Genomic DNA, 27,061 nt, shown 5'->3' with positions numbered 1-27,061 from the left:
ACACCTCTGCTGAAGGATTTGTTTGCATTGATAAAAGTGCTCCACCTAGTGATAGACATGAGAATATTACCAAAGTAGGAAACCCCCTGCTTTTTTTAGCACTGCAAACAGGACCCATGTTGTGGTATAATACAGTGGGAAGGGGAGAAACAATAGTTGTCTCAGAGCAATTCCATCCTGAAGTTCTGGCTCCTTCTCAAAGCTCAGAATCAGGCACAATGCACTGTATGGCTGCCTCCACACCAATAGTATACCTAAAATACTTTTATTGGTTCAAGAATAACATTTTAAATAGTAGAGTGAATTATTTGCAATATAAAGAGTGTAATTTAGAAATAAAAATCAACAACCAGCACTTTCCCAGTGTGAATACTTATTAACAATAGACACAATCATCACTGTTGATGTTTCCAATAGCAACCAATTAGCAATTAGATTTGAACAGTCACCTACAAGTTAGAAAACAAACACAAAGATCCAATTGGTTGCTATGGGTAACATCACTGGTGAAGTTTGTCTCCAATGTTAATAAAAACATACTTTAAGGAGCAAATTTTGTTGCAGTTTTATGTATGTTGTTATATTCTGTCTTATATTATCATCCGTTTTACATTTTCTAGGAAAGGAACCAACAGGTCACATAAAACATCCTTCCTTTAAACCAGGAGTGCCCATACTTTACTAATGTGAGGTCTACTTTTAGTGATTTTGTCCCATTATGATCTACATCCATAAAAGCATTGTTAGTATTCTGTTCCATGGAAAATATTACTTAAATATTGATTTATGAGAAAATGTAGATTTTTATATTTAACAAACAACTATTTCTTATGTAACTATAACAACATAAATATCTGAATGAAAGAGGAGGGTGATTTAGACAAGCTGATTGTTGACAGTGTCTGAGATCTACTGATCACCAGCTAAAGGTCTACTGGTAGATCCCGATCTACGTCTTGGACACTCCTGCTTTAAACGATTGTTGCAAGCAGGTTTAATGTATGTGATATTATCACTTGCAGGGATCTGAGTGAAAATTATTGCAGGAATCCAGATGGTTCAGAGTCACCATGGTGTTTTACTACAGACCCAAATATTCGTATTGGACACTGCTCGCAAATACCAAAGTGTCAAGCCTCTAATCAGCAAGGTAATTAACAAAAGTAACAGACTTCACCTATTCTCCTTATTTGTAGCTTCACACATATATTAATATGATTGACTACTGTTGACTTATAATCAGCCAATATAAGGTTTGATTGAATTACTATTAGCCTAAAAAAATACATATTATTCAATACACTATATATCTAAGTGCATGGCAGTTTCTGTAGAAACTTAATTTAGCCTCCATTTTCATAAAAAAAAATGTTTTCTGCTACTCTGTTTTTGAGCTATATACACTAAAAGTATGCCCACATCTAGTAACATTTAGCAATCAGATGTTTCAAACAAGTGACCAGTAAATGCTACCTGCTGATTGCAAAAATGAAAACGTTATATAACCTAATAGTAAGATGGAAGTGCTTTTCATTAGTTAAACAGAAAAATATGGACTCACTCTCTGGTTCTCTGGTATGGGCCCTCGCAGATTTGGATGTTGCAGAACTTCAGATACATTCCATGGCTCTCGCTTTCCAGGACATGCAGGCCAGGATATCGCTCAATACATAATCTTTATTTCATCCATTAAAATAACACCTGATGCATTTTGTGCACCTCACACTTATTCATGGGCATATTGCAGAACTTCAACCCTCAGATTGAAGATAGTTTGCTTTTTTTCATGACCTGCGTGTTCACAAACTACCTGAACATTTATGTCCCATGTGACCCCACCATTCAACTTGCTAACTAACTAAGAGTTATAGAGCTGCAAAGGAGGAAGTTGGGTTCTGGCTATTATGTTAGACATCCAGTCACTCCAGGCTTTATAGATTACAGATTTTTGGCTAACTAACTATATTGTTTATTTGGGTTTTTTGCACCCAGTTTTAATTTTTACACTGAACGGTTTCTTTTAGCCATCTGAAAGTTCAGTTAAAATTCCAGTTCTAAAAAAAACTCTAACAGATGGCTTTAAATAGAGTGTTTCATCTTTGGGTATATTTATTTAGAGTTTAGTATTATTATTTTTTTTGCATTCAAAGGATAGTTGGATTTAGTTGCAAAGCTTATTGCCTTTGTATACCATAAACCACCTGGGGCGCCTTTACTAGTCAGAGTTGCCGCTGTTTGTTTTTGGCTTGTGTGTTTGGATAGCTTGGATTGCACAAGGTTTGCTCATTCTAGAAACTTGCATTTGCTGTTTGCAGAGTGTTACTATGGGAATGGAAGCACCTACAAGGGGACTTTATCGAGAACACGATTTAGACTTCCCTGTTCAATGTGGGAAAAGAATTTGCAAGATCTAAAAAGGTAAGTCAAATATGGTTTAATTTCTATAATTGTTTTAAAAATGTTAAAAGCAACATATTGGGGCCCACAAGGAAAACTCATCTCAAGGGCCCACCCCCCCAGTACACCCCCTTCCGTATGCCCGGAACCAGCGGAATTAGTGGCGCGGGCCCTGAGGGGGTGCGGGCCTTGGCCCAATCGTACCCCCTGCTCCCCCGTTAGTTACGCCACAGGTGATTTTGCATTTTGAAGCCAGGTTCCTGGCAGTACATGCATAATCTAGTATGTATGGTGAAACTTGTCTTGTTGGCACAATGCACTGACATGGCTGCCTCCACACCAATAGTATACCTAAAATACTTTTGTTGGTTCAAGAATAACATTTTAAATAGTAGAGTGAATTATTTGCAATATAAAGAGTGTAATTTAGAAATAAAAAGTAAACCATAAAAATCATGACAGAATCCCTTTAAGATTATGTAAAGGTTTGGTCTCTTACGACATCACATGGCACCCAGCAAACACATGGATAGGACTCACCGGTTCCCATATCCACAAAATCATTTTAACATATTCCAGGGCACCAAGGGGAAAAAAAAGTTTTTTACTGTTTCAGCATCTGGTTTAAGTCCTGTCTCAACAGCAACAGTCTCATAATTGGCCACAAATGTATTGTTTCCTATTGGGAACAAGATGCCATTATTAAGACCAATGACAAAAATGGCACTATTTATACAAGAAGTAATAACACGTTTTCTAACCCGAATATGTAATAAAAGGCACTAAGTTTGCCCGGAGCAGCAACTCTTAGCAACTAATAAGATGTTTGCACTCAAACAAGTAACCAGTAAATGCTACTCGCTAGTGATGGATTCATGGCAAACTTCCACATTTTGCCACCCGAGAATGTTTTTGCAAAACGGCAGTGAAATTTCGCAGAGGAAAATTCAATGCGTCAAAAAAAAATTGTTGCCCATCAAAATTATTTTGACGCTCATTGACTTCAATGCATATGCCAAATTTTTCGCTGTTTCACAAATTTTTACAGAGTTTTGCGAATTTTATGATGTAGGGAAACGGGGCAGGTTCGCTACTACCTGCTAATTGGTAGCTATGGATTACTACACTTGGACACACTTAGTGCCCTTTATTACATAACTACCTTAAGTATTTATGAAGTTACATTTGAAGGTACAGAGGCCCTTTAACTAGAAATAACAGCATTCCTAAACAGAGTTATATAGATGGTGTAATGCTAGAAATCAACAACCAGCACTTTCCCAGTGTGAATACTTATTAACAATAGACACAATCATCACTGTTGATGTTTCCAATAGCAACCAATTAGCAATTAGATTTGAACTTGTCTTATCCTAAATATTTAAGGGAAAATAGAGAGTAGGGATTGTAAATGTGAAATGAACATAAGTACTGTGATCAAGAGACAGCAGTTTCTTTTAATTTATTTATAGACAAATATTCCTGCCAATATAGAATAGATTAGCCTGTGTATTTGCCCATACTGCAGGAAGAAATGCCACTCCGATGAATCATTAAAACCTAATTTCATATAGCTTGTCAAATCTAAAAATCCAATAACTTTCTCTTTGTAAAATTGCTACATCTCTATGAAAACACAGCTACCATGAGCTCCTGTGACACCGTGCAGGAAGGAGGGGAGAATGAGAGAGGAGAGGGAAGAAGGATTAAGCTGCCACCTCAAGCTGTCAATGTTATCTCTAGCTGCCGCTAACAAATGGCGCTCTGCTGACCAGACACGCTGCCAAGGGGAGAGAGTAGGACAGTCGGGGAGAAGGAGGGAGGCGACAGGGGGTCAAAGGGCAACACGGCAGATGCCTGGGAATGCCAATTTCATGGTCGCATGCAGTAGTTTAAGGGGGGCATTGGAGGGGAGAAACAAGGCAAAATTAAATACCAGAAATACCTGACCGTGCTGCAGATGGCGATCGAGTGACTCTTCCAATAGAGGGTATGAGTATGGAGTTGCTTGCTGGAGGCTGGATCGGGGGAATAGGATGGGCCAACGATTGTCAGGGCAGCCCTTACACTCGGTCAATTGAAAGCGCAGCTAGAATGTGGCAGGGACTCCGACACTGGTTAAGTGCTTGGCTGCCTCTTGCCTGAAACTTAGAATTTACGTGCAGGCTGCAGCCAGGCACACTACGGACAGTCCCTATTAGTGATGGGCGAATTTGCGCCATTTAGCTTCGCCGAAAAATTAGCACACGAAATTTGCGAAACGGCGAAAAATTATTTTTGACGCCTGCCGAATAAATTCGCCCATCACTAGTCCCTAGCAGAGCAGGGTCTTCAGCACGCAGGCAGCTCAGGGCGGAAGTGATTGAAGTGTGCAGCAGTCGGCGGTAGGCCCAGAGCCAGAAGTACTTACTAGCAAAATTTGTGATTTCATTTTAGTGGGGCCCCTGCATACAGTCAAGTAAGCTATTTTCTTGCTCTTTCTACCCGCATGAAAATAGCAGGGCTGGGCCAGACACCCTAGGCAACCTGGCCGGTTGCAACCCTCAATGGGCGCATGCGCAAATAGATGCCAGCCAGAGAGGGGACTGGACTGGGGGTAGGAGGCAGAGAAGGTACATGCTTAGCTCCCCCCCAGCTTTGCTCCCTAGGCATGTGCTTACTCTGCCTGCCCCTAGTTCCGGCCCTGGAAAATACACAACTTTTTTTCCCAGCAAAACAAAAAGCATAGTAAAATTCAAGCACAGATTCATGCAAATTTTCACCAGTCACAAAAAATCTAATTTGATCTCATCCACAGCAACACCAGTGTCATTGGTTTTGCTCGCCTCATCATGGAAGCCAATTACATTTGTTTGTCAATATCTATTGAGTATAAACCATGCCGGCACAAACACAAACTCACGGCATTTTGATTTTCAATGTATTCAAGTATCTTATCCCTTATTACCCCTTCCAAAAGCTGTCCTACCACTGGTGTCAGGCTTACAGACCATCTCTTAGGTTAGCAGGTGGTTCTGAGAGGTAGATGAGCCATAATGAAACTTTTTTTCTCTCCTTGCAACCAATCATGTCAGGCTTCATAGAATCAGACAGTCTCCTCAGCTAAAGATTATGGCTGCTGGTATGGATACTGTAAAGTGTAGACCTCTCTAATGAAGATTTTTGCTAACTTTTTTTCACACAAAACATTTAAAGGGGACCAGTGACCCTAAAAAATAATTACAAATTCTATTTTATGTTGTTAGCCATGCAAAATAAACATCACTTACACTATATAAATTATTTCCATCTTGTTTCTTTTAGTCCTCAAAGTCACAATCACATCAAGCAGGCAGGCTCCATTTTGTGGACACTGCGATTAAGGCAAGCTTTGCATCATGCCAAAATGAGCCAGAATGGGGCACCTGATGAGAGTGAGAAGAGAGGGGAATATGAGCAGTGCAGTGACATCTAGAAAGTGCAGAATGGAAAATTAAAGTAATTGCCTGTCCCACCTCTATGCCTAAGGCATAGAGGCAGGACATGCAATATATAATTGACATCTGAGACAAATTTATAATAGGTATTGATAAATAATGAAAAAAAGGATTTGGGTTTCATGTTTATTATGAAAAACTTTTATTATACAACTCTTTACATTTGGGTGACAGGTCCCCTTTAAATACATATTGGGTGAGGTACTACAGATGTAGAAAAAATCCTTCCTAGAAAATAAATACCATAGTGGATAACAGCAAACATGCTAGTTTGTATGTGCAACCTGGACGTTTACTTCCTATCATACCGCATGAATGAATAGCTGGGTCAGTACAATCTGGCCAGCCATATGCACTGCCAAACTGTACAAAAAAGCAAGCAGCCTGCAGCCTGATCAGTCAGGTCTCCCAAAAGTTTGATAGTGTGTGCCAGCTAGATAAATGTGAACTGGCTACCAGCCACTTGATTGTGTGCAGTAAATGCCTCTGCATTAAAAAAAAAGTGTGTAACTTATTAGAAAGAAAACTAAACCACACAAAAATGACTTCTTGACCAATGAATACCTTACGTTTTTTTATTTTAATGATGAGGTTAACCCAGGGGACTGTAAAGATTAGAAAAAAAAATCTAGAATGGTCTTCTTATTTCAGACATACATTCAATGAACCCGATGTATCCATACTGGAGAAGAATTACTGCAGAAATCCAGATAATGACGCCCATGGACCATGGTGTTACACAGACGATCCTTTTGTACCATGGGACTATTGTCCTATATCAAGATGTAAGAACTGTTTTTATATTTATATAATTGAATATTTTATTTACCTTTAATGATAGGGTCACACATTCTGACTTCGTATTTAACATGGGAAAGTCAATAAGTCCTTATCTGGGAGCTGGGCACATGAGCTCAAGCAGTCTCTCCTGAATCCAGTGAAGATGCTTGGAAAAGTTGATAGGACAAATTTAACAGCAACAGGCTAATGTCATAGATTCACTTGAAAGTGGAGATTAAGATTAAACAATTAGAATTACAAAGAATTCTAATGGAACATTAGGAGTGGCCTCTTGGCAATGTCATGCTCCCTTCAGTTAGAGATAATCACATTGACCCTAGTTTAAACATGTTTGGATATCCAATACATTTGGATATCCCATAATAATGAAATGGTCTACTTTAATGTAAAAAAAAAAGTTTCCAGCTTAATGAATCACCATGTAACAGCCACCAAAATATTTTCTTTAACCCAACTGCAGGATATAAGTCATAATCAGCTTGACTTAAAACAGTCCCTGAACATTGCCTTCTGTAATGTATCAGCAACATTAGACAGAAGACATAAACATGGCAAGTCTCTAGCAGTTCTGTCTACAACAGTTACTAATTTTTTTCGTCTGTATTTATTACCCCTCTATATATAGTGTAATTAATTTATGTTTCCTGGGCAGGTAAGTATACATGAACAGCATCATTCAATTCATTATTCTCCCACTAATTCTTATTATTCTTATTAAAACAAGGCCAGTCATATAAATTCTTTAATATTCATGGAGTGCTATCAACTAGATGGTTAACCAGAGGGATAATATACTGGCATTTATTAGATGTCATAAATGGTTGTCCACACACTAAAGAAAAAATAAGATACACTGAAGGAAAAATACGATACAAAATAGGATACATTTTTTATGAAATAGACATGGGGTGGTGCTATATTATATGAAATTGCCCCCATTTGCTACTATGGCAATCACCTGAAATTTCTTGTACAAGACAATTGGAATTATGGAAATTGTACAATTAGAACAATAGAAAATATGACAATACATTTTTCCAGCAACAATGCCATGACAATAGTACTGTGGACAATATGATAATTATGGGTGATACAATGGCATCCCCCAATCTACTAAAAATAATTGGTGTCTTTTTGTGTCCCAAATCACCCAAAATGCAGTTTCACTTAAGGTTTATCCCTTACATTAATACCATAAAATATCTAATGCAATTAAAGTGGTGTTACTTTATTCCCATTTAGTGTAATCTTATTTTATATTATTTTACTGATATTTTAATGTTCTCTTATTTCTCTCTCTCTTTCTAGGTGAAGGAGACACAACTAAAATAATGGCAAACATTGACAGTAAGTATTTAATATTGTAAGATTTTATCTAAACTTACATTAACCAGCAATATCCAAGACAACAAAGTTCTTCAGTAAAAAAAAAATTGTAAGGATTACACATTAAAAGAGCAGAAATATTGTTGCCCTCACAATTAGTAAAAATAAATAGGGATTGTTTTGCAAATGCATTTGCCTACTGTTTTATATGTTGCGTGTTTGCTACTTTATGCAATAACAATGCTGAACAATGGCATTTAAAGAGCTTTCATTTTAGCTTTCATTCATTTTATCCTACTTGGTGCTTCTGAGCAGTAGCGGGAATAAGTAAAGATATTTAATCGCATTGCCCTTCTCATTAAGCTCATCCCTCATATAATAACCTCCTTCTTATCAACAAGTCTGAGAAATGCAGCAATAAGGAGAAGCTTGAGGCTCATTAGGGGAAGTAAGGGTAAATATAGAACATTACATTACCCAGAAGAGCTTTCCAATAAACAGTACCATTTTTTTTAATTAAATAACAGGTGGAACACATTTTCAATACAATCCTTGTACATTTTCTTGTATTTGCGTATCTTTTAACAATATCCCTGTATTTTGCGGTGTTGAACACAATCCCATCAAATAGGTATTATGCCTAATATTTTACTACAAATACAAACTATAGTTTTTGTTATAGTAAGGGGCCTATTTATCATGCTGTGCAAATCAATTAACACCGGAAAAACAGTGCAAAAAGCTGTGTAAAATAAATGGCATATTTATCAAGGTGTATGTTTTATTTTATGTCTCCCAAATGGCAGATTTGACACCATCAATTAAAAGGGTTGTTCACCACTGAGTTAATGTTTAATATAGTGTAGAAAGTGATTATTATTTGTGTTTTTTTTTTAATTATTTAGTTTTTATTCAGCAGCGCTCCATTTTGCAATTTATTGTTTCTAAACGAGTAAAAAAAAAAAAATCTTGCTTACAGACCAAGGTTGCTGGGATTTACACATGATTAGAAAGTGTTTTGGTTATTGTTTTGCACATTGGCTTTCAGACCATGGAGCATAATTTGTTCAGTTTCCCCCTAGCTCTTACTAAGGTTTCAAACATTAAAATAGTATAAGGTGTTTCAAAGACCATAAAAATATAAATGATACCCAACTGGCCTTTAGGCTTTCCCCGCCATCCAATGTGAACCTCCCTTATAATGGCCAGCACCATGCTTTGGGAACAACCAGGTGAAGAAAAAAACGGCAATGTGATTTATGTATGGGTTGTGACCTGCTACGTTTTAGCATTAGTAAAACACAAACCAAAAAAAGTTGTGGATAATGCATAAAAAAATTAGGGTTTTAAAATTGAAGCCTCTAAAAAGAGGGTGCCTAAGGACAAGTTTGTCTTAGAGAATGATTTGCTGCTAACATTCAAAATGTTGCAGAGATTTGCTAAAAACATGTTAATCATGTTAAGAATCAGAATACAGTGAGGTTAACTCATTTATACTGTAGTCACTGCCTGATAGACAGTGCAACATAAATAACAAGATTAAAGATTCATCTGTTTTTCAGGCAAGAAAGAAACAGAATGGAAAGTTAGTCAATTAAAATAAAACATAAAAGCCACCCAGTTGCAAATTGTCTAAGTATATCTGTATGAGATACAAAAAGGAGCTTTAGTTCATTTTTTAAAACATTAGATATGTTCACATTCAGTGTTGGAATGGGCCACTGGGACAAAACCCGTTGGGCCCCCGGCCTTCATCGGCCCCGGCAAACCAGCCTGATCCTCTGCCCAGAACTTAGCCTCCCCCATCTGGACACGGTGGTGGAACATTTAGGAAGAGGTAGGCGGCATGTCTGCACATGGTAGGGGTGGGGTTAGGTTGGATGGCAGGTGCCAGGAAGAGGACCCTTCAGTCACTTTCCCGGTGGGCCCCTGTTCACATACAAAAAATGTAAAAGCTATCTAGGCTAGGTATTAAACCTACATTTATGTGAAAGGGTTTGCAGTATAGATGAAAGTTAAGTATTTCTTCAAATAGTTTGATAAATCCTTAAATGTGATACATATTTGAAAATGGATAATGAACATTCTTCATGCTTGTGTTCAATTTGCTAAATTGTTAAAATAAACTACTTTTAGGTCCAATCACCTGTTCATCGTCCAAACAGTTAAGGGTTGTGAATGGCATTCCGGCACAGACAAGAAAAGTTTGGATGGTCAGTGTGAGATACAGGTAAGCTTTGTTTATATGCACTGCTATTTACTTAAAAGTTTATAGTAGCTTTAGTAATCTAAATGATGGCAATACCCCATATTCAGAAAACCTAACACAAAGCACGATGACTTTTTTGTCCTCATTGTCTACAAAACCTAGAAATGCATGGCTATTATATTCATTTTGTCTTTTATTGTTCTTGTATGCATTTCTCAATTAGTATTCGTTTTCACTGTTTTAAGGTGAGCTTTGACTGAATTCAACTAAGAAGCATTTTTTGAGTACTATATAGCCTTATAGAGGGGAGCTTCTGAATAATTATAGCTTAGGATGCTTAGGGAGTTGAGCTTGTAAAGGATATGATAAAATAAAGCATTTCGCCTGATCGTTTCCAGAAACATATCACAGCTACTCTTCACAAATGCCCTACATAATCTCTACACTGTTACACATGAGATGGATCAGGTCTGTCTTTGTTCCATAGGAATATTTAAAAAAAAAAACTTTTAACATTTCACTTCTCAAACTGCAATCCTAGGACATTACAGTTGCACTTAAGACTTCTGTTTATGCAGATAAAAGTGCAACACCTTTTCAGCCCATACTTACTTTTTGGTTTTCTCTGGTGCAGATCTTTTCTTCCTTTTAATCTATGATCAAACACATGCACAGAGTGATGATCTCAGCTGCAGACACTATACTAATAACATGTTCTTGCAGATATATGTTTCATTATATGTTTGTGTACATGCCATAAATAAGCACGAGTTGTCCCAGCTGCACCTTTGCCATTTAATGCCAAGTCCAGATGGCAACATCTCAGTGACATGTCCCTTGTTTGCTTGTCACTAGGGAATAATTAGATTGCCAGAACAGCTGGGTGTAGTAGTAAGACTAGCTGAGCTAACCCAAAAGTGGCAGAGACAATTTTCACAGCGGAATCTCATTTTCAAGAGGGCAGCAATTTTAGAACATAAGATGTGGCATTTAAATCTAAAACTTTTTTGAGCTTTATTTCTCATTTGCATTATGTTACAAAATTTGGAGTTAAACTGGAGTGAAAATGTTGCTCTGCAGATCTTATAGCCTAAACAGATGGATGATTTTAAGGGAATTTTCAGTTGAAATCTAACCATTGACCATACAGTATATGGAAGGGACTCAAGAACAAATAGGATATGAGGTAAACTGTTCATTATAGCCTCACTTGCAATAAAGATCCAGTAGTACTGGAAATTATGAATAGGACAACACAGGAATTCCCAGAGCAAAAGGTCAAATACTGATATGACTAAAATAAATCAAAGTAATCAGACTTAAAACACAAACTTTTACATAGAAAATGCAGACATCTTACGTTATCCCCTGCATCTGTATCTGCATGCACCATCATTGTACTTGCAAGGCATCTCTTTGCACAGAATATGCTCTTCTTCTGAAGAGCTGAAATGCACCAAAGCGGCTAATATTTATAATTGTAGCAAACTTGGTAGGAGAGGGAGAAATTGCATCACTGAATCTGTACCTTCACAACACTATAGAACTCTTGGCACGGACAAATTTAATAGAAATATAGAAATATATGTGTTTCCAATAGTGCTTCAATTCTAGCTATGTTCTAAGTATCCTAATTAAAAAAAACATCTTTTTTTCCAAAACGCATCAGTAAATACTGCTGCTCCTGCTGACTTCTGCATTAAAAACAGTTTTTCACAAAAAAAAAAATTTTGAATTCAGGACATGAGACTAGACTTATTGTTAGTTTCCAGGCGCCCTCAGTCATGCGACTTTTGCTCTGATAAACATCAGTCACTCTTTACTGCTGCACTTCAAGATAAAATGACCTGAGATGGCTGCCTATATTACAACTAATATATATGTATACACAAAACACATAGCAGTAAATGTGACTGTAAATATATCTGAGGCTTAAAATCAAGCAGTTGCTTTTTACAAAAAAAATTATATATAAAGAAAAAATTCAGCTAAGTTATTTAGAAGTCAATGGGAGGTTAAAGCTGTGGTTCACCTTTAAGTTTACTTTTAGTTTGTTATAGAATTAGGCTAATTCTAAGCAACTCTTCAATTCATTTTTTTTTTATTTGTTATAGTTTTTAAAGTATTTGCCTTCTTCTGACTCTTTCCACCTTTTATATAGGGGTCCGCTGATCTCATCTAAAAAAAAAAAATACTCTGAAAGGCTAAAAATTTATTTTTTTTATTACTAAACTTTCTATTCAGGTCCTCTCCTATACATATTGCAGTCTCTTTTTCAAATCAATGCATGGATGCTAGGCAGTTTGGACCCTAGCAACCAGAGTGCTGAAATTGCAAACTGGAGGGCTGCTAAACAAAAAACTAAAAAAATTATATTAGACCATTTGTGATTTTGCTGGTTTGAATTAATACTATTTTGTTTGCATTTGGCTTTTTTCTGCAACAAAACACAACTGCAAGTATTCTGTTTGAGTTTTTCTTAAATAAGCTAGTGTTCAAAAACAAAGTTCAGCAGAGGAAAAAAGTTGCATTTGTTTTGCTGAGTTTTTTCTTAAACAAAATAAAAACAAGATATATTTTTCCTAGTAAAGAAAGCAAATAATCTCATTAAAGAATCTTACCACTGAATACCACACAAGGGAAACAAACCTCATCAACGAAAGCATAATATCAAAGGCAGTTACATGATGCCCCACATCAATGCTGGCAGATTCTTAAGATTCTTTAGAATTTGTTCTTTATATGCAGGAGGCTTCTTGCTTATACCTTTGTATAGAAAAAGTTATATTTATGCTTTTATCTGCCTAAATGATGAGCATATCTGAATAAAACATCCCAAGTCTGTTCAGTTGATGGTAGATTAATTCCGTATACCTAAGGGGATCATTCTAAATTTGTTTAACATAATTTTTCACAAGTTCAAAGAATACCTTATTGACAGAACAAGTTTAAAAGCATTTACAGGTACATATCCAAAATGTAGTCTTTCTGGAAGTACTTGTCTTAGATTTGGTACACTTGATAAGACAGAAGGATACATTGAACATGTAGCAAGTCCTTAAATACATTACAGAAGAGTCATTTATAAATGTACTATTTTATTTTCGGGAGTATAAACCATAGTATTGTTTGTGAGGTTTTTTTTTTTGTTCCATCAAGTTATGGTCAGTGTTATTATTCAGTGTTATTCTTATATAGTTTTTTGTGCTATCAAATACAATTCCAAAATTCCAAAATGCTGGCCATGTGACCAGATTGCTTTGACATTCTTACAGTTTCATTAACAACTGCTGTTCCCTAACAATTATTAACAGAATGGCAGATGGTTTTGATGCAACAATTGTCTGACATGTCAGTATTACCTAAACTTGCCATCAAATTCCCCCTGTGTGGGTAGCTTTTACACAAGAGAGTATATACAAGGAAATGTTTAAAATGTCATATTCAGAGCAAATCATTTTAGACCATGTGATGAAAAGGTAAATAAATATCTGGCTGCAAATCTGTTTCTCATAAATTAGTTTTGATAATTTGCAAGACTTTTTTTTTTTGGCTAACACATAAGTGCAAAAGACTACAGTGACAATTGCATAGAAATTATGCAAAACTTACTAGTGAGCTACACTAATCTTGGAAATATATATATATATATATATATATCTTAAAGCAATTACAGATTAGACAAGGGCACACGTGAATCAGATTTGCTTTGTTTAGCCAGATGTTTGAACCTGTCATAGACCTACGGGGAAACAAAACATTTAAAAAGGCAAGAAAGGGAAAAGGAAAACAAATAAGCATTTATATCATCCTGCTGTCTTTCCCTTGCAATAAAGATCAGCCATAAATAAGTCTGGGATTTATCCAGTCCTTCCCTCTGAAGTTTTGAACATCTGTGTGATTTGGATTAAAGCTAACTCCCTTCATTTAATTGCTGCTCTTTCAGACTTATGTTCTACAATAAAAGTAACAAATCTTACTCTAGGCAGAAGTGAAATTAAACAAAATGCTTTTGGGCTCTCAGATATCATTTACATTCTTGGAAATCTTTTAAGAGAAGTCACACATGTGATAACCTTTTAGACAGTCTCATATTTCTAGATGTCAAGTGCAGAATCAGCTTTTACGCAACATTTATGTATTTTTTTTTCCTTTATTGCTCACAGGAATGCTCATAAGTGTGGAGGGACACTAATAAAAGAAAACTGGGTTTTAACAGCAAGACAATGCTTTCTTTCCGGGTATGTATATAAATATATATATTTAACCCTTTAGCAAGGACTGCACACATAGTTTGCAACTATTAGGGGCAGATGTATGAAGGGTCGAATATCGAGGGTTAATTAACCCTCGATATTCGACTAGGAACTAAAATCCTTCGACTTCGAATATCGAAGTCGAAGGATTTAGCACAAATGCTGCGATCGAACGATCGAAGAATTATTCCTTCGATCGAACGATAAAATCCTTCGAATCGAACGATTCGAAGGATTTTAATCCAACGATCGAAGGAATATCCTTCGATCAAAAAAACTTAGGCAAGCCTATGGGGACCTTCCCCATAGGCTAACATTGACTTCGGTAGCTTTTAGCTGCCGAAGTAGGGGGTCGAATTTTTTTTAAAGAGGCAGTACTTCGACTATCGAATGGTCGAATAGTCAAACGATTTTTAGTTCGAATCGTTCGATTCGTAGTCGTAGTCGAAGGTCGAAGTAGCCCATTCGATGGTCGAAGTAGCCCAAAAAACACTTCGAAATTCAAAGTTTTTTTACTTCGAATCCTTCACTCGAGCTTCATGAATCGGCCCCTTAAAAGTAATAATTAAAGATTTTATATTTAAGCAATTATATATATATTCTATTTATAATATAAAATACTCAAAATAAAAACATTTTAATGTATTATACTGTGATTTATACAATCAACAATTAAAAATGTATTAATAGGGAACATACTGTATAATGTCCTGCTATATGTTATTAACAGTCCACAAAATATTACGCCACTGTTTAAAAATAAAGAAAACCTCTAAAGGCCTACAGACTTACAACTGGATACACATTTCAATTTGTATTTTAAACTTAGAAAATCTTAAACAAAAAAGGCCCATGGACAGACAAATGTATGCACCTAAGAAACCCAAAGAAAAATGTATTACAAATGCATAACAAATATCTCAATCCAGTGTACATTCAGCAAAATAAGAATAAAAATGTAAAAATGATAAATAGTTTCCTATTGCACAAACATTAGCAGTTTTAATGCTATAAGATGTTTTAATTTTTTCAGCTTTGATGTTAACTCCTGCTTTTGTAAAATGTGAAGATCCCATCTTCTTTAATTCAAATTTCAAATTTTATTTTACAAAAATGTAAATTCCAATACAGGTACCAATATGTTTAGTATGTAATAAAATTGGCAATTCTAGGCAACTTTACAATTGGTTTTATTTATTTTGTTTATAGTTTTTTTTTTATTATTTTCTTCTGACTCTTTTGTACTTTTAAATGGGGGTCACTAACCACATCTATAAAACAAATGCTCTGTAAGGCTACAAATGTATTATTATTGCTACTTTTTATTACTCATTTTTCCAGAGGCCCTCTCTTATTCATATTCCAGTCTCTTATTCAAATCAGTGCATGGTTGCTAGGGTAATTTGGGTCCTAGCAACTAGATTGCTGAAACTGCAAACTGGAGAGATGGTGAATAAAAAGCTCAATAACTCAAAAACCCCCAAAAATAAAAACCAATTTCAAAAATTCAGAATTTCTCTCTCTACATCATACTAAAAGATGACTCAAACTTGAGCAACCCCTTTAACGCTTAATAATCATTCTACATGTTAATTAAAAAGTTTCAGCTTTTATAACGCATGCATATAGTGAACAGTTGTTGTAGCAACCAGATTATGCTCATATTACCTGGAAAATTGCTTGCAGAAAAGTTGGGTTATCTATTCTTAATGAGTTATCACTTACTTTCCATTAATACACTTGTCCAAGAAATAATGCAAGGTTTATCCACTTGCGATAAAATAAATAAAAATGCCTACACAGTTTGAATCTCTAATGAATATTGTATTTTCCTAGAGCTATTGACCTAAAAGATTATGAAGCATGGCTTGGAGTACACAATATCTATAGCACTTCAGAGAAACACAAACAAATTCTCAATATATCCCAACTGGTACATGGGCCGAAAGGATCAAACCTTGTTCTCCTAAAACTTTCAAGGTCAGTTTATTATTTTGATGTTTACTACAATTAAACTATCTCAGCAAATAGCTGTTTATTTACTTGAAAAAGATGTGTGCAATTTTTGGGAGATACATCTGCTGGCAGGAAAGTTTTGCTTATTTCCATTTTTATGAGTCATTAATTTACTGGCAAAAGGATCTGCTATAAATCGAGCATTATGCATGTAAGTGAATGGGAAGCGACTGAAGAAATCGGAAATTTAATTTGACTAGTATGTATATATATATATATATATATATATATATATATATATATATATATAAATCCAAATGTTGCGACACGCACTCCGATTATTAACAATGATTTTTATTTATACATCATAAAAAAGGCATCAACGTTTCGGTCCACGGTCTAGGACCATTATCAAGATGCATATACTCGTATTATACTCGTAATACGAGTATATGCATCTTGATAATGGTCCTAGACCGTGGACCGAAACGTTGATGCCTTTTTTATGATGTATAAATAAAAATCATTGTTAATAATCGGAGTGCGTGTCGCAACATTTGGATTTAGATTACCTCAACATTGACACGGCACCCGGCAATTGCTTTAACCAGATGAGCGAGTGCGGACGCCAGGGACAGAGTATATATATATATATATATATATATATATATATATATATATATATATATATATATATATATATAATTATGTATATAGTGGTACGTGTTTATTTTAAGTTTTATACTGTACTTTTACAAAGTTCTTTATTATGAGACTTAAGTGTTACTAGGGTAGACATTTATGAATTTTTTGAAATGCAAAAATCTGGAGCAAAGTAATGGCCTTTTTCAATTATAGCAAATTATAGACATAATTTGGAGCATCAAGGCACTTAGGGGGTTATTTACTAAACATCAATTTTTCTTTCGGTCCGTGTTTTATCAGCATAAACTGGAATTTTGTAAAAAAAATCCTAAATTTTTTCAAGAATTATTGTACCCCTAAACTGCAAAAAGTCATCCACCATCTCATACCTGCCAAGATCATGTATAAGTCAATGGGAGACGTCTCTTTTACAATTTGAGATATTGTGATCTGAATGATAGGCTGAAGAATTTCTCAAGTGACATGAGATAATCTGTATCTGGATAATATCTCTCACAGGAGAAACATTTTTTATAAATACAAATTGGCAACTATTTCCAAGGATAATGTATTGATTTTCAGTCAGTTTAGTGCCATACTTTTTTCAGGTTGCAATGGGAACATGACAGAAATTATGCTAGAAGTTCTTTGTTTATTACCAAGAAGTGCTGGTGATTAGATTCATGCCTAGTTCTTGCTGGTCTGCACAAGGGCTTAAAATTCCTAGAACTCAATGTGGCCCAAGGATACATAAAGCTTGGAAGCTTGGAACAGCTTTTGCCTTTGTAGCATTTTACGTGACACAAGCCCGATTGTTATTAAGTTTTGAGTTTCCACGTTTTTTAAAAGGGTTTTCTGTCATGATTTTTATGATTAGCGATGGGCGATTTTGCCCCGTTTCGCTCCGCAGAAAAATTCTGTGAAACGACGCCGGCGCCCGTTTTTTGACGCCGTTATATACGGATTTTGTTATAATAGTGATGTGTCAGAAGCAGAATATTCTTTAAATATTTTTAAAACTGTGGAAAGTTTTGGGAAATATTTGAGTTAACAGGATGGTAAAATTACAGAGGTTAGGGTGTTTTTAGCTTTGCAATAGCATATACATTGCCCTTCCATGTTAAATAACCTCCTTTCTACTATGCTACAAATATTCTTCATAGAAAAAAAGGCTCCCATGTAACAATTTTTTCCCCAAAAGTGGTGCCCAGACTGCTCATTAGATCCCCATTGGTTGAGGTTGAGGTGGAAGGCAATATACTTATATATATACTTAATGTTTCCTAATTGTCTTACTCTGTGACCAACATATTCTATTTTTCCCCATAAAATATATACAAACTAGATCTCTAACACAGGTTACCTGAAGCTTTAAACTTATAGAATTAACACCATTTAATTTATTGATTGCATTGCATGCAGGTGCACATCCATGAGGTCTTACTGATATTCTGAGATAAAATAATAGATAGGCTGAGCAAAGGACTGCTAAATTATGTTTCTCACCTCTCCTGGGGGCAAATTCACTAACCTGCGGAGTTGCGCTAGAGCAGGCCTCGCCGCACTTCGCCAGGACGCTGCTAATTCACTAAAATCCGAAGTTGCGCTCAGGGAGGCGAACGGTAGCAAAGTTGCGCTAGTGTTACTTCGTCAAGCAAATCGAAGTTACGCTAGCGATGCCTAATTTGCATACGACGCCAAGTTAAAGTACAATGGACGTATATGTTGCAGCAAATACATTACACTACACAAGCCTGGGAAAGCTTCTTAAAATAAAATAGAGTTGTTATATTGCCCTACACATGTGCCCACTGTATAGTTTAGGTGCCATATGTTAGGAAATGTAGGGGGGAAAGGGGGGTTCCCCCAAAAAAAATGTATGATCTTTTTCAGCCTATCACCCTTAAAAAAGGAAAAGACTCCAGCGTTTCTTGGGACTTAGAAAAAATGTTAACTTTTTTTGAAGCAAACCCTATCTACTCTATTGCACTGCGCCTGCTCTGAGGTGGCGAAGGCAAGTCTGGTGCAAGAGGTAACGTTCAGTAAAATCCGCAAGTTAGTGAATTAGCGTAGTTACGTCCTTTCGCCATAGCACAACTTCGCCTGGCGTAAGGGTGTGAAGTAGCGCTAGAGTAGGTCAACTTCGCTAGCGAATTTACGCCAGCACCCATTAGTAAATCAGGCAAGTAACGAAATGACGTCACGCTGGCGAATTTGCACTAGCTTTAGGCGCTTTAGTGAATTTTTCCCCCTGGTATGGTAATCTATGGTATAATACTACCTTACAGTTGTATTGAAGTTTTATTTTTGTTTTATCAACCAATTTCATCAAAATGGTCTTTCATCTTTTGCATTTCTTTCGATAATGTACTTTTGTGACATACTATAGTACTGAGTGAAAGTTTTTAATGTTGACTGTAAACTTTAAGGGGCAGATTTACTAAGCTCGAAATGTAAAAAAATTCAAATTGTGAAGTATTTTTTTGGGTACTTCGACTATCAAATGAATTTGATCAAATCGAATGATTCGAACGTTTCGAAGTAAAAATCGTTCGACCATTCGATAGTCTTAGTACTCTCTCTTTAAAAAATACTTTGACTACATAATTCGCCACTTTAAACCTACCGAGGTGTAATGTTAGCTTATGGGGACCTTCCCCAGCAGTTTTCTAAGGTTTTTGTGATCGAATAAAAATCCCTCAATCGATCGTTTTTAAATAGCTCGAAACGATTTTTATTCGATTGTTCAATCGAAGCATTTGCGCTAAATCCTTCGAATTTGATATTCGAATTCGAAGGATTTAACTTCGAGGATCGAATTCTAGTTTTTATTAACCCTCGAAATTCGACCCTTGATAAATCTCACAGTCAAAGTAAACTTTATTGTCATCTCAGCAGTATACGAATATACAGTGAGACAAGACGACGTGGCTCCAGCTAGTACATATCACAAAAAGGCACTTAAAAATACACAATAAATATGTAAACATGAAATGTGCAATATATTGCCAGAAATTGGATATATACATGTGTAAACCTTTAGAATTGTGCAAATAAATTAACAGTTCACAAAGTTAAGTTCACAGTTCAGGTGTGTCTGGAATGTAGTGGGCTAACTGTTTTAATGCTAACAAAATAGATCTTCTTTTTCTTTAAAGTCACTGCTGTGATATTCCACATTTTTGTCTTCATTTTGTTTGCAATGTAAATGCTTGTTTATTTTCAAAAAAACTAACTGGAAAAGAAAATAATAATAATATGTATTTTCTTACCAGACCTGCTACTCTGAATGCCTATGTAGACAGAATAAAACTGCCGAATTATGGATGCACCATTCCAGAAAAAACTATGTGTTCAGTATATGGATGGGGACACACTGGAAGTAAGTTTTTGTTTTAATATTAAATATTTTGATAGAATTTTTGTATTTTCAATCAGAAAAAGAAAACCTGCAATTTTCTACAATACAAATACAGAGAAAAATCAAAAGCTTGTTGTCCCTACCAATAACTGCTTGCCATTTTGTTGCACTGGAAAAACTTTTACAGCAGAGGCATGTGCCAGTAGGCTGGTATTTCTGAGCAATACTGACATGAGTGGGAAAGTTCAGTTAACCAACATCTGAAACACAGATATTGAATTAAAGAAACAATAAACATATTATGGGTATTTACTATATCAAACATGCCCTATCCAATACAAGTCTCATTTACTACTTGCAGTGCAAGATTTCTTATAATTCTAGTATCAAACTGATACGCCTCATTTCCCATTCAAATTGCAACTGCTGTAACCCCTATAGCAAATAAATGCAAAAAAAGTTCAATCAAAAATTTGTGTTTTTTATTCTACTAAAGCAATAATTGTATTTTCCAGCGAATGATTATGACGGCCAGCTCCAGGAAGGTACTCTGCATATTGTTGGAAATGAAAAATGTAACGAAAATCACAAGGGAAAAATCACGGTTAATGAATCTGAAATATGCGCCATGAGTGAAACTGCCAACATAGGGCCGTGTGAGGTATATATGGATACATTACTTTCATTGTAGGTCGTGCACTCAAACTCTTTTCTCCTTTATATAATATCCTATATAATATCAAAGATAATATAATAGTATAGATCAGGGTTGTTGCCTTAATAGAATAGATCAGGGCTGTTATCTTAAAAGGGCACAGATCTTTAGTACAAACAAATTAACAGTGTGAAAGATCCATTATATATAAAGGCTACACGTCTTTAACACCTTTGATGAAGTGGTGGACATATAGACAATAAAGATCCTGTGATGTATTAGTGTCCCTTCACCTTTACCGAGAATCAAATATGTGGCTTCCCCAGGGACTCTACAAATTGGGTTTCTTGTTTTTTCCGCACCTTCTAACCACCCATCACCACTGTTTAGAACTCCTTGCTGCTATATAGGCTGCATAAATGGTATGACCATGTGTGCCTTGAGGTCAAAGGTATCCAGCTGTGTTTATTAATTAAACATCATAGGCATATGCTTGTTATTTAAACCTTTGTTGCTCATTACCTGCTAGAAGAGCTACAAACCTGTGCATTGTGGTCATTTCTCTAGGAAATCTCAATGAGTAGCCTTCAAGCTACCAGTATTGATAATTATTAAAGAAAGGGTTCTCTATGGGCACCAACAATAAGATGAGCATTGCATTTCCAGGGTGGCTAGAGGTTACATTAACAAAGTGATTGAGGCTGAAAGCAGTGAAGGAAGTCTTAATATTTTCAATCACATACAGTACAGTACACAGCATTAGACACATAGGGGCAAATTTACTAAAGGGCGAAGTGGCTAACGCTGGCGAAAACTTGCCAGCGTGACGTCATTTCGGAACTTTACCGATTTACCAATGGGCGAGTGACTGGCGCTATTCACACTCAATCGACAGGCGAAGTTGCACTCTGGCGAAGGGACGTAATTCACTATTACTACCTCTTGCGCCAGACTTGCCTTCACCACCTCAGACCAGGCGAAATGCAATAGAGTAGATAGGAGTTCCTCAAAAAATAGTTGAAAATATTTCTAAGTCCCAAAAAAAGCTGGTGTCTTCCTTTTTTCAGAGTGATAGGCTGCAAAAGAGCGTAAACATTTTTTGGGGTAACCAGCTTCCCCCCTACATTTCCTAACTTATGGCACATAAACTATACACTGAGCTCATGTGTAGGGCATTATAACAACTTTATTTTATTTTATTAAGCTTCCCTGGGCTTGTATAATGTAATGTATTTGCTGCAACATATACGTCCATTCAACTTTAACTTCCCGCCGTATGCAAATAAGCCACCGCTAGCACAACTTTACTCTGCTTGCCGAATTAATGCTAGCGCAACTTCTCCAGTGTTCAGCGCCCAGGACGCAACTTCGCATGTTAGTGAATTAGCGGTGTCTGAACGAATTTTCGCCTGACTAAGTGTTGCGCTGCCTGCGAAGCTGTCGCTGGCGAATTTTCGCCACTTAGTAAATTTGCCCCATATACTATTAGCATGAAAGTAACTACATGGAAACACCCAAAATTGTACATGTTGAAATTGTTATATTATAGCACAGTATTTTCATTTGCATTTCAGCGTGATTATGGTGGACCACTCATCTGTGAAGAAAACAGGACACATTTGGTTCAAGGAGTTATTATCCCTGGACGTGGTTGTGCCATCCAAAAGCGCCCAGTCATTTTTGTCAGGGTGGCTTATTATGCAAAGTGGATACACAAAATAATGTTAACGTATAAGGCTCCATAAAAACAAGAACTTGAGTATACCTATTATTATTATCATAGTAATGATGCCTAAAACTTACTTGATGGTCAAGTTTTACTGTTTCCTATTGTTTTTTTAAAATGTATAGACACATCGTCTAAGTATTACGTTTATGTGAGATGAACTGTAAATGTAAGGTGACATTTCCTGAGTATACTTGAATAACTTTTTGGATGTTAAAAGGGGGGGGGGGAGTAAAGCATTTACTTGGGTTTCTTTATGCTGCTCCAGTGGTTCATATACTCCAGTGAACCTAATGTTTAACACTGAATATATTTGAATTTTTCCAATAATTAAACAAATACATAAAATAAAGGAGGCAATTATCAATGTAACTTCAATTCATTACGCTGTTCCCTTTGCTATTTTAAAAGTAAATGTAAACCTGAAAAATTGTAGAGTAATCCACACAACAGAAGGTAGAAAAGTCACCCATTTAAGAATGTCTTTGATTAGGGACATTCTGTCGTACAGGTATGGGATCCAGAAAGCTCCAAATTACAGGAAGGCCATCTCCCATACAGCAAATTGTTTCTGAAAAGAATTTTCTTTTCCTCTGTAAGAATAAAACAGTGCCTTGTACTTGATGGTAACAAAGCTGCATAGATCCATAGTGGTGGCAAAACAATCCTTTTTTATTGTGTAAATGATTCGTAGCTGGATGAAAAGATCCCTTGTCCGTAAATCCCAATGTCCCAAGCAGATCCTGTACCTGTATGCACAAGTCACCTTCAAGTGGTTTTAAAGGGAACAAGTCTGAAAAGGACATTGTCAAAAACTTAGGCCCACTAACTACAAATATAAAATAGCTATACATATAGTTATTATTATCCACCACCTACAAATAAAACATCTGTTGGCAGTAATAGTTCCATTTAGTATAAGAAAGGTTTTCATACTGTATTTTTTGTTGAAAGCCATCAATAACATGTTATCTGTTCATAATGACCTACTGCAACTACTAATGCCACTGTATTATAATTAGCTTTAGCTTCTCTCTGCCATGCAAATTGTTATCACTTATAATTTTGTACAAAATTGAATTGAGTGCCAAACCTGTACTGCTAATAACTGCCAGAAGAGCTGCTGTGCACTCAGTTGTATTTTGAAATGATGCATGTTGACAGAATTTTAGTATCTTTTTTTAAAAAATTTGACTTACTTCGCTTAGTTAAAACAAAATGCTATTCAGGACAACAACTTGCTTAATTATATAAAGCAAAGTGCTTGCTTTAAATGTATAAATTATTGGCTTATAACTGTTACAGTTTATTCAACAGAACCAAATTTTGAGGGGAAAACTCTACATGCAGTATTTGAGTTTCTAAAACATGAATGTGAAGAATTTTGCCATGATTTGAAGTTTATTTTACCACTGAAATGTCAGTATTATAATGTAAAAAGAAATGTATTGTAAATAAATATTTAATAAGAGGTTATCTTGCTGTGCGAGAGATAGTTGCTTGGTACTCAGTGAAAACTATGTATATTTGTTGTCAGTCTTTCCGGGCAGTGCCTCAAAGATTTTTTTTTTTTAAGATAAAATGATTGTATGAAAGCCAAAATAAAGGGCAACATTAAAAAAAATATATGCATAAAGACACTTCTCGGATTCCTTGCCTTTGGTTGCAGAATCGCATGCAAACATTTCTGAGTTCATTTACATGAAACATTTTTTTTTAATGTTGCAACTTTTTGCCATTTTTTTAAATGGTTGGTATATCCATATTAAACCCATTGTTGTAGTCCAATCATGACCATTTTTAATATATGCATAGGCACTGTGGCAAATGACAGTGGGAGGTTAAGTTCATGACTCACTCATTAATCTTATTAGATATAATACAGATCGTTGTGATAAAACTTCCCTATACTATTATTAGTGATATTGATTAAAAAGTGCCAGTTAACCTCTATAAATAGTTTGTGCCAAGGCTGTAGGTCAGATATGAAAACTATATTACCTGCAGTGATGCAGTAAAAGCAAACTTTTAAAATACTTTAAAGGCTTGACATCTAGAGCAGTGGCTCATGGGCCTTTTTGCGTATCAATCTTCTCAGGGAGAACAAAGGCAATCAAAATCATCTTCTCTTCTAGAAGCCCATAACCATTCCATATGGTATCTGCCAGTTTTGCTGGAATGGTGAAGAATTGCAGAAAGTTGCAATCTCCATTTATGAACAGAAGTGTCTTCTCTAGACATCTTATATGCTACTTAAAGTAATATAAATACTACGAGAAGATGCAAGGACAGTGTTACAGTACAAATAAAAGTATAGCCCTTTTTTCAGTTGGTCCCTTAAATAATTTCTTGGAGCTCTCATATATTGTTGAATTTGGGGTGATCAGATTTTGCTGCAATGCAGTATACGATTGCCACAGTGTAATACCAGTACCAAGCAATGCAACCTAACTTTGTAATCAGAAAGAGGCCATTATGTTCAACAGGAAGTTTTATACCATGTAAATGCTGTAAAAATATTCTATTGCCATTTATTAATATTTGTATTTTTGTAATTCTGTTTACTCTCATATTAATAAACTATTTTATAGAAATTGTTGTGCTTTGCTTTCCAAAATGGTTTCATTTCACTGTAGAAAGTACAAAACACACACACAAACTACTTGTAAGTCTCTGTTTAAATTTGAGGCCTGGATTAGGCCTTATAATCTTGGGAAAGTGTTTTAGAAATCTTCAGTTTGTAGCATTGGAGTTGGGATAGTCCTACATAGTATTTGAGGGAGGGAATTCATTTTAAAGCCAATGTACAAAAGTCATTTTGTTGTCACTTTATAAATTTCAGAAACTGCCCATGTCACTCCCCATTATGTACAATGGGTGCCTGTCACTGTTCTTAGATGTAGTTTTCAGCCCATAGAATGCTGTAGTATACATATTCAAGACAAAAATCACCTATTCCAGTGGTGGCAGGTGGTTTCCTCAGTAAGGAGTGGCGTCTGCATTTTAAGGCATTTTGCTGCTGAAGAAACCACTGTGCCTCACATAAGCCTAATTGTACGACTTGTTTCCATGTTTGAGAAGGAGCCTTTGCCAAAGGTAAGAAACACATTCAGTAAAGAATTAAAGATAATTTTTCACTGGGCCAATCCTAAATATATGGAATTTGATATAAATTAAGGAATAAGGCTCATAGTTTAGAAACAGTTAAAAACAGATTAGATGCATATAAAACCACATATGTCTTGCAGGTTGGCAGTTTCAAGGGGCTCTGTACGTGCTGCATGTTTGAGTTACACTTATAGTGTTTAGAAGTAACTCTTACACAAATAAATGGAACAACCCTGCATAATTCCCCCTTTACATATTTCTACTTTTTTTGTATGTTGAATGTGACAAGCTTACAGCCATGTTTAAAAAAGGTAGAAATTCCTCCCTTCTTTTTTTTTTTTTTAGACAGAATAATTAATTGGGAGTAGGAATTGTGCAATAGCAGAGATGCCCAAAAGTTTTCCATGCCTGTAATTACATGTAAACCTGTCAAAATAACTTGACACTATATTCTTGCCACATTTCTGCCTTTGAAATGTTTCCTTGTGGCACTAAATATGTCAAACACAAGAGCAACTAGAACAAATGTGCTATTTTGTCAGCATTAGAGGCATGCCTAGAGTAAATGTTTGCATTCAAGTCAAGAATAGACTAGGAAGAAAACTACAACAGTATACTTTCCTGGAAATAAAATAATATATAAGCATTACCTTAACCTAAGTATAACTTGTGATAACAATACCGATTAACAAAGATAAATTATATTATATTACAAAAGTAGTTGGTCACCTTTGAGTTAACTTTTAGAGAGTGATATTCTGAGACAATTTGCAATCGGTTTCCTTTTTTTATTATTTGTGCTTTTGGAGTTATTTTGCTTTTTTTTCCATCAGCTCCCGAGTTTACATTTTCAGCAATCTGGTTGCTAGGGTCCAAATTACCCCAGCAACCATGCATTGATTTAAATAAGGCCTGCATATGAACAGGAGAGGGCCTGAATACAAAGTGATACAAAGTAGCAATGACAATACATTTGTAGCCTTACAGAGCATTTGTTTTTTTAGATGGGGTCAGTGACCCCAATCTGAAAGCAGGAAAAAGTCAGAAGTAAAGGGCAAATAATTAAAAACTATAAAAAATAAATAATGAAGAACGGATGAAAAGTTGCTTAGAAATGGCCATTCTATAGCTAAAATCTATATAAA

At 35.6% G+C, this 27,061-nt stretch overlaps 1 protein-coding gene across 1 annotated transcript in view; it reads left to right on the top strand.

Moving 5' to 3' along the window:
- Positions 1–25,402, top strand: part of hgf.L (hepatocyte growth factor (hepapoietin A; scatter factor) L homeolog) — a 75,249-nt gene extending 49,847 nt beyond the window's left edge. Inside the window, exons 9-18 of the mRNA XM_018252701.2 lie at positions 1,023–1,150; positions 2,316–2,418; positions 6,525–6,658; positions 7,983–8,021; positions 10,137–10,230; positions 14,376–14,450; positions 16,302–16,445; positions 20,342–20,448; positions 20,943–21,088; positions 22,657–25,402. Of these exons, the coding sequence (XP_018108190.1) occupies positions 1,023–1,150; positions 2,316–2,418; positions 6,525–6,658; positions 7,983–8,021; positions 10,137–10,230; positions 14,376–14,450; positions 16,302–16,445; positions 20,342–20,448; positions 20,943–21,088; positions 22,657–22,827 (1,141 nt within the window). The 3' untranslated portion in view covers positions 22,828–25,402. The remainder of the gene's footprint in view (positions 1–1,022; positions 1,151–2,315; positions 2,419–6,524; positions 6,659–7,982; positions 8,022–10,136; positions 10,231–14,375; positions 14,451–16,301; positions 16,446–20,341; positions 20,449–20,942; positions 21,089–22,656) is intronic.
- Positions 25,403–27,061: the final 1,659 nt, after the last annotated feature.

This window comes from Xenopus laevis, chromosome 3L (genome assembly GCF_017654675.1).
Source record: "Xenopus laevis strain J_2021 chromosome 3L, Xenopus_laevis_v10.1, whole genome shotgun sequence".
Classification (NCBI taxonomy): domain Eukaryota; kingdom Metazoa; phylum Chordata; class Amphibia; order Anura; family Pipidae; genus Xenopus; species Xenopus laevis.
This window is presented reverse-complemented; position numbering and strand designations above follow the sequence as displayed.